Source organism: Cynara cardunculus (assembly GCF_001531365.2).
Source record: "Cynara cardunculus var. scolymus isolate 2C chromosome LG 11, CcrdV1, whole genome shotgun sequence".
Classification (NCBI taxonomy): domain Eukaryota; kingdom Viridiplantae; phylum Streptophyta; class Magnoliopsida; order Asterales; family Asteraceae; genus Cynara; species Cynara cardunculus.
In genome coordinates this window covers 205,103-217,265 of record NC_037538.1, presented here as the reverse complement: position 1 = coordinate 217,265, position 12,163 = coordinate 205,103, and the positions used below count along the sequence as shown (strand labels likewise).

Sequence of the window (12,163 nt, the reverse complement as noted above, 5' to 3'; positions counted from 1 at the left end):
TCGATATATTTTTGTCAAATTTTTATGATATCTTCAAACATATATTTTATTCAAAATTAAAAACATTATCACTTTCTCAAAGTCACATAAAGCCATATTATAATATCGACTGAGATAAAGAAGAAAATGAAATATTAAAATCATGATGTATCTCGCTGCATTGCGCGAGTATGCTTCTAGTTATATTAAATGTAAATGGCAATGGCAATGAATGTATTCCTTCCATTGGATTGGATTGGATCTGATCTGTATGTTTTCCATTCCAATATCATATCATGATCAACATTTTAATTTTTAGAAGGATTGTATTTCCTTCGAAACAAAAACCATACATATCATATCCACCCATCACTTACTAGTTAAAATGATGTTTGTTACTTGTTAGAATGAAATAATTCTATTACATTATTTAGACATACATATATAATATAGAATAGAACCGGTAGTATCGTAATAGTTTGGCAACTAACACCTATCCACAATATACTCCACATTCCAATGTATACGACTTTGATTTCATCTCATTCTTACTTTCGGACATGAAATCATTGGTTTGTTGCTAGACATCCATTCCCAACAGGAAGGGGATACAAATATATGAGATTTCGATGAGGTTTTATACAGACCCTAGAATGTGTTTTGGATCAAAAGAGGAGATGATGCATCATACTGCAACACCAACCATCATGTTGTAGCTAACTAAAACTAGAATTCAGATATCATTTCTTTCAAAAGTTTCACCTCCGTAGTAATGTTCCATACATACTTCTTCCTCGCAATTAGTTTCTACTTCTTGTGCCATTCTACAAAACATAACTCTGTGAAACCATCTTTATCTATTCTTTAAATAAAAAAATAACATTTCTTTGTGTAATCCAGAGAGTGCAATTGTTGTTTATTAATGAATGAATATAGAATGAGAGTGAAATGTTAACTTACGAGTTTCGCCTTTTGTGTCTTGATGATATTCCTACATGATTTACTTCCACATTTACACTGGAATGCCTTGACCAGATGACTATCATCACCAAAATCAATACCATACCCCTACATCCATTCACCAGACATCAATCAAAACTCATCATCCTAACATGCCAATGCCAATGCCTACTTACCCAAGTTAATTCCTCCATTGCCTTTACATCCCTAGTCGTGAAAAAAGCATGCTGCACATTCAAAAACTAAAGTTGATATCCCATAAGATAAACTAGATATTCGTACAATCAAGTTATCCAACAAAATAAACGTTTACAAGCCACTACAAATATAAAAGCATTACATGGTAATAATGATGATCCGGTGACTCCACTTCAACAGGGATCTCAACCATGTTAGCATCCACACATCTACCAATCAAACATACTTCCAGTAAAAGAATATGACATAAAGGTAGAAGAAACAACCTTAATCATAACTCCAAACAAATAGGGAATGCCTATTTTTGGCTCAAAAGTAGAATTGCAAATTTACCAATTGTGCAGTCAACTTCACCAGCACTCATTGTATTCCATATAGCATCATGATAATACTATTTAATTGGAACAAACAAGTACAACAGATGATACAACTAATGTCCTACGTCATGAGTTCAATGCCACAAAACTGAGAGAACATTAAACCTCTTCCATATATCAAGAATAAGGGTTATATTCGTGCTAACAATTATCCAAGAAAAGCTCCTGTTATTCGAGTCTGTTTGCCCTTCCTTTTTTTCTCTTTTCTTCATAAGGGATGTTTTGATCGAATATAAGATTAGTTTTGCAAAAAGATCAATTGTGTAACATGGAAAAAAACAGAAAGCATACATGTGGTTAATGAACCGTGCGACATTTCCAAAAGATGTTGCATCCAAACAAAGGGCCTCTTCATTCTTTAAGAAACCTTCTGAACTCCAATTAGCATCCAATACGACAGGGTATGTATGTTTCTCATCCTTGTTTTGTTCATTTCGCTGGAATCACTCACTATTTATTACGATTTCTCCAACATATAAATGTCCCTTTAGACAAGTCCTCAAGAGTTCTAAGTTCTCAACCCTTTCCTTCCGGGGTCATAAAAACCTGGAAAAATAGAAGAAATTCTTAGCGATCAGAAATGGAACATTTCGTGACATTTACATCTTAAAGTAGAAACTAACCTGCAACTTTGCTTTAATTCCTATTTGAACAACCCGATTTCCGCAGTTCAAGACACAACCACATTTATACCAGCATTCCTTTATAAATTTTCTCACCAAATGGCCTCTACATGAACCAGATTGGGCCCTCTTTGTCATCCTCTCAAGTGGGCAATTGTCACAATAGAAATAGTTCATCTTTTTGGGGTTCAGACTAATGGAGGTGTATCTTTTAAGAAACTTTTTCTTGACTAAACCTTCAGTCGTGTATGCAACCTCACCTCCAGTCTCAGCAGCACAATCACATGGTACTTCAGGGTACAAACAATCACCAAAGCAATTAGAGAAACAATTTCCATCCGATACACGAGAAAGCATAAAATTCACATTAGCAGTCTTGTAGTTGACATTTTTGGGAATGTAAGTGAAGGCAGGTAGCATCTCATCATTGAATTCATTAATCAATGAGATTTCTTGTTTTTCCAAACCTCGAGTTATATCAGCCACTGAGTGATGGTTGCTGCAAAGGTAAACTGAAGAGTTCTCCTTTGGGAAAATAGTCAAACTACTAGAACCAGAGAATTCATCAATGTCAAGCATCTGTAGCTCCCTTAACCGTCCACTGAAATAATTCCCATCAGAGTGCAGAACTTTAACACAATGAAGATGATTGAATGCACTTGAAACTACGGCTCTCGGGATCTGGATCGGACCATCAATGGGATTAGTGTGTGCTACTAGCCTATTTGACAAGCCTGACTGATCAACTTGTTTCTCAGGTTCCTTCAAGTTGTCAAAAGTTGGACTCCTATTTTGCTTGTTACCTTCTGAAGCATTCCATTGTTCCATGAAACTTGCACATATATCTTGTAGAAGCCCAAAAAGAGAGAACTCAGTTCCAAGACCTTGGAATAGTTCTCGATACCTATCCTCAACTTGCTTCATAACTGCTTCAAGACTTGGAATACAGAATATTGGAGGAGGTTTACATATGGAGAAGGATAATTTCACTTCCCCATTGAAAAAGGAAGCTATCTCAATCTCAGATGAACATGGTGATACATTCTCATTCTCATTTCCCTTATTGTCTAAATTGTTATATGCTAGAGCCGACGATTTGTTTCCTTCCACCAAGCTTTTGGGCAAAGAATCATTCTCACATGAACGTCCAGGAGGATCTGTATAAACATGAAATAAACAACAGGTTAGAAATGCAAGTGCATTTATAAATTTCAACACCATGAGGTTTTTTTTTGCAACAATAAGCAAACAGATAAGATGAATATATCAACTCCCGGATAAACTACTAACCAAATTCTACAAAAAGAAAACTGAAGAGGGCCTTGCTGAAACGAGAGTTCTAAGTTTCTACGTCTCTACCCACTGTCGGTCTTATTTCTAGATTCAAGATAAGATTAGTTTCTGAGCGAGAACAAGCAGAAGATTCCCTCATTGCTTGTAGTCAATCTTGTGATAGTACCATAAGATTTAAAAACCAGTTAAATATTAAATCAAACATGGGAGCTAGTGGGCCTAATAAACTGACACATACATATACTTTTAGAAAGACTTGGAAAACCATGCCAGCGAGAGTGAAGATTTTTGCCACACGCCCACTGTCGCACCCATGGTCATTCACTGCATATGCCAAGGGTGGGGTTTGAACTCATCACCTCTAGGTTATCAAGAGGATGTAGGTTGTCATGAAGTGATGAGACAATTCACCCAGATAAATAATCCCACATGAACAACATATACCTAGTTACTTTGAGCAACCTAAAAAGAATTGGTTAAAGTTATGTTTTGCCATCAAGTAGATGTTAGAAACATGTGTTTTGATTTTAAAAGAATTTGTACAAATTCAGCAATCACAGTGACATTTGATTGTCAAAGAAAAATCCAAACAGAGATTAAGAATTTAATCCCTTCCACCTTAAAACTGTATCAAAAGCATGAAGAAAGAGATAGACAGGTCAACTTTCTCAAATTAAAACAGATCCAAATCAAATTCAAGATCTCCTTGTTAATTTTTCCAAGACATGGTACCCAAGGGCATAAGACCTTTCCATCTGCACAATAGCATACCCCTGATGTTTCATTGGTTATTAGTATTTACATAAGGACATGATTTCCTGCAAATATTGTATTCTTTAACGTTATAGTTAGTTCTATATCTTTCCCTATGCTATATCTGGAAAAAGACATGTATACACTCCCATGTTTCTTGAAGAGACGGTGTTTCTTACACAATTGATACTTGAAATTGTTGAAGAGATGATAAGATGAGGGAATAATGTACCGGGATGAATAACAGCAAGGGGAATTGGTTTCTTCCCTTCACTTTGATGGACTTAACAGATGTCTATGATCCCACTATCAGGTTCTACCATTTGTTGCATTTCTGATGCATACTTGCTCAAGCATGGGATAGAAGTACCAGCTGGGGATGAAGATCTGCTTTGGCTTCCCAATCGAGCTTTCTTTTTTAGTGGTTCAGATTCTTCTTCAGACTCATCACGTAAGTGGAAGTCTATTTTTGTAGTGTCCATTGTCTACATGCAATAGATTAAGGTTAGCAAATCAGGTCACACACTAAAAATATCCTACCGATGAGACAAAGCCTGGCATCAATCTAGTGTTGTATATTTGAACATAATAACACACAGTGGTAATAAGAAAGTAAGTACCAAGTGTGTATATATATATATATCCTTTAGTTAAAAAAAACTTTCATGCAGGATAAAAATGTACCAAATTTATCCTGTTTGAGTACCTTAGGTACCTCAGGTTCAAAAATAGCCTCTATAAGCACCCTATAATTGTCTTCCTCGATATACGTCCAATTCTTCTCATATGCCTCTAGGAGGCGCTTCAATGTTGATTTTACAATTTCTCCAGATATGCCGAAAGGCTTCATTGCTTTGCATGCTTTTGCAGTTCTTTTCCAAGTTACTCCTGAAGGTGCCATGAGTAAGTACAACAGGGCGAAGCTACACAATGAAGAAAGCAAGATATGAATAGGTATTTTAAACATATGAAGAAGGGATAATATTAAACTAGCATCACATCATAGTTGTTGCCTTAACCACTTATATAGCTGTGTGAACAATGCAACATAAGGAAAAACAAGAGATCCAGGAGAAGCATGAAGAGAATAGGAACATCAAACTGGTTCAGTCTTCTATTTCTTGTCTCATAATCATTGTGACCTACTTAAGCTTCAGATTAAACTCGAACAAGTTACATGATTACAACTATTACATGAAGATAATGAATACCATGCACACCACCAATACAAGTAAAAAAAACTTCAGGAAATAATTAATTTCCATTTAGATGAAAATGGCAGGGAGAACAAGTTACTTCGATATTAACAGACCAAAATCAAATACAACGTGAGATTAGAGGAGAGAGACATAAATGCATGAGGTTGCACAAAAGCCTAATTTTGTTTCAAATGTATTCTATATTTGATCCGTATATCATATTTTGACATATTTCAATCATCATTCATATGAAAAATAAACGATGAAGAATATATCATCTTAAATGTATGCTAATGTTGAGATTAATCTAACTCGGAAATTTGATGGAACAAGTTTCTTGATACTAAAAACCCAAGAGTAATTTCAAAAGCTGGTGATTCAAATGCTAAGACCAAAATCGTTGCTCCTTTTTGAGTGTCAAATCGGTCCACCAATGCTCAGCTCCACCCACAATACCATTAAATATTATCAAAATAATATTTTCTTTTAGCTCAAGAAACCTTGAGATAAGACCAGTCTCCAAAGATTTGGGAGACAACTTGAGGGTTTGGATTGAGCAAAACTAAAGAAAAATACCCAGATTCGAAATATTGACACCATGGGGATTCGATCAAGAAACATTTAAAGTATTTTAAATAGGGACAGTATGAAGTTGAAAAGCACGTTTCTTCAACCTGCAGAAATCGAGTTTCTTACCCTAAGAAGATGCTTTCATGTAAGAGGAAATGTAAAAGGTGAAGTAGAAAATGAAAAGATTACCACAACAAGAGTACAAAAGGACGATGATCATAAATTATTTATCTCCATAAATTTTCTCTTAATGACATCAAAAAATATATATATATATAGTTTCTTCCATATTTTCATAACTTTAATTTAACCGAATAAAGTTAACACTATATTATATTTGGACATATTGAATTTTCTGTATAAAACATAAAATCGTTATAGAAAATCTTGTTATTAAAATTGATTATGCAAATAAATGATCATACCATCAGTACAAAAAATGTAGACAAAAACGGGTGGGTTCATGTTGATCCATTTTGTGTTTGAACGTAAAATTGCATCTTTCTAAAAGTAGCAACCTTGACATCCCTCCTCTCAAATGCTTTTCCACTTCACCATACATGTTTAACTCTAGAATTACACAGCAAAACAAAAAGACTTGTAAACAAGATCATCCCATTCCATACTAAAATCATCTTCCAAGATGAATAAATAAATGGATGAAAGCAATACCAAGATACCTATTTAGTCTACTATACTAGCCACCAATCAATCTTTTCAAACCATAAACAACAACATATCCCAATCCACTTGTATTACAAATCTGCTTTGCAGCAAAGGAATCTTGCATCAATCGAGTATACTTGCAGGCAACTAAGAAGAATCAACAGCACAAGACAAAATCCTAATCATGTGTGCTTTGGTAGTCATAAGAGAACATAAACTAGCTCAATTTCTATATACTTTAGGTTTGAGGGTGGGACTGTGACTATGAACTATTGCCACAGCAATTGAAAGAGACTGCAAAGCAGACAGAGCTGATTGGTACTGGATATAATACAAACCATCATGGACATTCTTCACTTCTATAACCGGCATACTTTGCTTACAACCCTGAAAACACAAACACAATCTCAATAAATAAGAGTTGCAATATGCACCTTCATGTTTGCATATATCAAGTCTTGTATCAGAATTAACTGTTAGATTGCATTCTAAACGATGAGCATAACCAAAAACAGGGAAGCTGGGAAAGAAAAAGGAAACTTTTGAATCAAGCATCTTCCTTTTTCTATTCTTCCTATAAAAGGTTTGCAAGACAGCATAATAGAGAAGACATTAATAGAGCATAGAGTGCAGATGATACCTTTGTAAATAGTTCGAATGAATTGCTCTTCCCAAAAACACCTACTTGATACAAGTCATCTTTGTTATTTGGCCCTGCATTAAGTACTGTGAGTGGGCAGCCGATATCCCAGCCACCACAGTCACAAGAGCCGCCGCTCCTCCACCTTTCAACAAGGCTAGAAGGGCCTCCGCTTTTCGTTTTGGCCCCACCATGAAAATCGGCTGGGACAAGAACATCCATACTACTACAATGATGGCAAGGTTCACAAGGTATCGATTGTGTCGCTGGAGAGGCATTACTTTTCCTATGCCCATCTTCTTTGAGAAACTTTAATCCCCAACCTCCAACTTCTACCTTCTTTTGACTGCAAGGAATATGATCTTTTACAACAATAGCAGCTAACTCGAGATTTGAAGGAAAGCTGGATTCCAGAAAGACATCCCCTTCCTTGCTTGGCTCTAACGACTTGTCTTGTATTACAAATGACCCGTCAAATTTAGAGGAAGTCCCCTGCCTATAAGAGTGGTTTCCTCTAAAAATGTTGGCCACTTTTTTTGATATTCCCTTGTTCTTCCTAACCGTCTGATTTAAAGTATGTAAACCCCCTTCACTATGATGCCCAGTGGCGCATAAACTAAACTGAGTCTCCATAATTTCTGTTCCAAATGGACAGAGTGTGAAAGAGGTAGACACACTCATTTTACCCACAAGATCCGACTCTTCATCATGAATTTCATTTTCCCTTTTTCCAGCTCTAGAATGAAACATGTAAATATAATCCAACCCCTCATCCCTAAGGGACTCAACTTTGGACAGATTTGTTGTATAAACTTCTCTCTGGTCCTCCACAGAGAAAACATAACGGGGAAATCCATTATTCCATGAGCAGTGGAGCATGCCTTGACAGTAGGCACTGGAAGATGAGGATGATGATGAAGAAGAAGAAGAAGAAGAAGGATCTGAGAAGGTGGAGTTTGTGCTTGACAACGAAACAAGCCTTTTGTGCACAGGCTCAGATCCAAAATTTTGATCTTCAGGTACTACCCTTTTCTTTTGTAGACCCTCTGATGAATCTAGAGATAACCCACCAAGAGAGCTTGTGCCAACAGAACTTAAGGGTTCTCTAACATCCATTGCACTTGTGTTCCCATAATTGATATCATCATCAGAGGCACCTAATTGGCATAGTAAAGGACTACTTAAAAGATTTATCATGCTTGTGCTTCCTGTGATCGAACCAACAATTGGATCCATAGAAGAAGAGCTTATGACTATATTTTCAGCCCCAGATGAAAATAAAAACAAAGCATCACAACCACTTCCACCACCGACTACTCTAGAACTAAAACCATCAGGCAACAAGTTGACCTTCGATGGCATAGGCCAAGAATTTGCTCTCATGGCGCTCGTATGGATTAATTCAAGGCAATGGCGAAGGTATTTTTCCTCCAGACTCATGATTTGCTTCGGAATCCTCTTCTTTAAGCCAGACATGTGTTGAAGAAACAACTTCTGTGTGGAAAAATCACTGATCTGTAACTTCTTAAGGCTTGAAGGCAATACATCTCCAGGATTTACCTCCCTTGGCATTATTTCAGACAAGCAATCTTCTTTCGATGATTCAAAATCCTTGTTTGGTGCCTGTAGTGGACTTCCATTATTGTAGCCAACAATCTTTGCATGCACAATTGCATTATCCATCTTATCTGACATGGATACCGGATGAGATACTCTAAGGTAGGAAAATGTTTCACATATTCTACATTCAAACGTAGTAGACTAGGCTTCAAACTGTATCTAGAATCGTCAAGAGTAAGCTGTCAGGCATATAATGGTTGTTAATATATTGCATATGACAAAAAGACACCCAAAGGAAGAAATTACAACTTGTTATCAAGTCCCCTATTCATTAGCATATCAAGTATAAGAAATTCAGAGCTACTGCCAAACAAACAAACAAACAGGTTCGTATCTGTAGGACACAAGAAAGCCACAAATTGCTCTTTCCAATTCAATTACAAGAAAGTCATGTAAAAATTCTCTTATTAGTCCTAATAAGCAAAAAGAAAAAACAATTCAATATCGGTTTGATTCTACCAACCCTGGATGACATAATAGTATGTAGAATAATGTAGGTAGTTGATAGGACACCTACCAAGCTTCTACTAATGCAACTATCAGATTCTCTAAGGCAAGCAACAATATCTCTCAATATGCCAAAAAGAACATTATGCTGAGATTATAAGCAAATCCAGCGGTCGTTCCATTACCAGAAAGTCATGAGTTGATTACCAAAACTTGTATTCCTTGAATTAAGGGCATGAATCAATTAACTCAACAACACTAATTTATATTAAAAGAAACATGTAATTAACAAACCAAACTAATTTATATTAAAAAAAAAAAAAAGTAAATAAGAAACCAAAACAACAATACGAATATCTGATGGCATATTGGTGGAAGCTGGTTCCAGGGCTTGGAATCGGGATAGTAGCAAATCAAATCAAATCGAAATTTCAACTAATCCAACAGCTCAATTATTACCTCAAACTAACAGGATAGAAAGAAAGCTATTCACACAAGAAAATATCAAAAAAAAACCTAACCACAAAAATCAAGATTACATACCAAAGATGGGAAATTTCTTCAACCCGCAACATTGATATGAAAGCTCCCTGTAAAATATTTTGAGGAGCTGTATATGCTGCCTCGAAAACAGAGCCTACCCACAAGACAAGGAGACAAAATTTCGAATAATTTGAATATGTGTATGGTATATATGATAGATAAAATGAAAATGAAAATGAAAAGAAGACTTTACCAACTTGGGAGCATGCAAAAGAAAGAAAGAAAGAAAGAATAAGACGCAGGGTGTTGATAAACAGAATCTAGAAAGAGATTGCTTGTATGGAGGAAATTATTGCGGAGAAGTGGTGGAAATGGGGTGGGACCGGATCTTCTTCTTCTTCTTCCTACTAAATCAAGATTTTGAAAACCCTAACTGAAATGAAATAGTGGAAAGAGATGATGGAGATGAGCTGGTTGGCATGATTCTTTGTTCCACTAAAAGGTCGTAGCAGCAGCAGCAGCAGCAGCAGCGTAGTTGGAAGCAGTCGTAACGCAGACACATCCAGAGAGAGACGAGAGAATGGTGGGGTCCGGATTCCGATCCTTCAACATGTGACTTCTCTCAGCCTTAATGGATCCCATGTTGAATGAAGGGATGCCTCTTGCTGTTGAAATTAAATGCCTCAAAAAGTACCACTTACAATCAAAATAAATCCCTCTTGGATAAATTATAAATATTGTCTACATTCACCTTTAATTCTAATTAACTACTATTCGTCTTTAAATGTTTTTCATGATATTTAAATGGTTTGTAGTAATATGTATGAAGCAAATAGCAAATGTTGTATCACACTTTAATCCCTCATCACAACATATCAAAAACAGCATAGATATAACATCGTATATCACATTGCAATGGAGGTTTAAAAATTATGACAAATCAAACATACGAATTTACAAGTTTATGTATGTATGGCTAATCAATTACATAATGGGTAATTAAGGAGTTTGATGATGCATGGTTATAATATATATATATATATATATATATATATATGGATTCATTCAATGAAGGTTTGTGAAATTGGTGAATGCCAGCTTCTTGTCTCTTTGTCACCTTCCAATAACACTTATTTTGCTTTCCAATGTCTCCTCCCTCCTTGCCCACGACCTACACACAAAAATCATGTAATGGGTTTCAAATCCTCTCAACTGCTCATGCTTATATACATCTAATTCTAATCTAAACCATAATAAAACTAGAAAATTAATTAAAAAATCTAAAAACCAATATGCTTCTAAGTTTGGTGCAACCAAATTTCAGGATCACAAAAAGCTTCCATAAAGCCATTGCATCATTCATCAATTGCATATTAATAGCATACTCTATGACAATAATTTTTAAAAATTTAATATCAGATTTTAAAATCATTAAATTAATTTACTCTTTGATTGATATATATAAATAGCTCCTCACTCAAAAAAAAAAAACGATATACATATACATAAATATGTCATAAAAACAACAATTAAATGTCTATAGTTGTAAAAGTTTGGTGGGCATGATTTATCCTTGAATAAAGCATTCTATTTTTGGTAACATCAAATCTTCTACTATACTACCCTTATGATCATATTTCCCCATCCTATTCTCAAAAAAAAAAAAAAAAAAAAAAAAAAAAAAAAAAAAAAAAACCTCATACATGATCAACCTATTCATGATAATCAAGGAAAATATATATATATATATATATATATATATATATATATAAATGTCTTTCTAACAAGGGTCATGTGATAAATTTAAATCCATCCATAATTGAATGTCAACTGTTTTATGAATGAATTATACTTCATTATGATATTTATATTTTGTTATTAACTGATTATTGTAATTACAACAACAAATTATGTAGGAAAGTTAAATAATTTTAACTATTGTATATATGGTCTCGTTGTCATTAAAATTTATATAGAAATTATCATAAGTTTGTTTTTTTTTTAAATTTAAATACATATATAATGATTGATTTGTAAAGGAAATTACAGAATATATACACAAACCAATTTGAAAACATTTTGTGGACATGGTTGAGGTTTGTAACATCGATCTTATGAATGATTGGGAATGGATAGATGTGAAATATTGGAAAAAAAATGAATACGCGTCTATTCAAATTTGTAGAGGGAGAGATGGACGGACCAAGTAGGTAGGGATGGCAAAAAACCCCGCACCCGATGGGGAATCCGATACCCGTATCCGATTTGACCGGGGAATCCCCGAGTTGACCGGGKACGGGGACGGGGATGGGGAATCCCCAAATTTAAAAACGGGGATGGGGGCGGGGATGGGAA

General features: G+C 35.1%; 1 protein-coding gene and 1 pseudogene across 3 annotated transcripts; both read right to left on the bottom strand.

Moving 5' to 3' along the window:
- Positions 1-930: 930 nt before the first annotated feature.
- Positions 931-5,084, bottom strand: LOC112520869 (annotated as a pseudogene).
- Positions 5,085-6,612: 1,528 nt separating this feature from the next.
- On the bottom strand, positions 6,613-10,421 carry LOC112521547. Of its 3 annotated transcripts, none has more exons than XM_025130466.1 (4): positions 10,062-10,421; positions 9,869-9,962; positions 7,259-9,057; positions 6,613-7,005 (listed from the first exon to the last, which is right to left on the bottom strand). In XM_025130466.1, the coding sequence occupies exons 3-4, from the start codon at positions 8,951-8,953 to the stop codon at positions 6,841-6,843; spliced, it is 1,860 nt and encodes a 619-aa protein (XP_024986234.1). In that variant the 5' UTR covers positions 8,954-9,057; positions 9,869-9,962; positions 10,062-10,421; the 3' UTR covers positions 6,613-6,840. The 3 variants fall into 3 exon arrangements, with proteins under 3 accessions (XP_024986234.1, XP_024986235.1, XP_024986236.1); XM_025130467.1 differs by having other exon boundaries at positions 7,259-9,037; XM_025130468.1 differs by having other exon boundaries at positions 7,259-8,946.
- Positions 10,422-12,163: the final 1,742 nt, after the last annotated feature.

Bases quoted from the DNA above. Each gene is read 5' to 3' on its own strand.
- LOC112521547 (XM_025130466.1), bottom strand. From the start codon at position 8,953: ATGTCAGATAAGATGGATAATGCAATTGTGCATGCAAAGATTGTTGGC. The intron at 7,006-7,258 runs GTATCATCTGCA...TTGTGTTTTCAG, and splicing joins CATTCGAACTATTTACAAAG to GGTTGTAAGCAAAGTATGCC.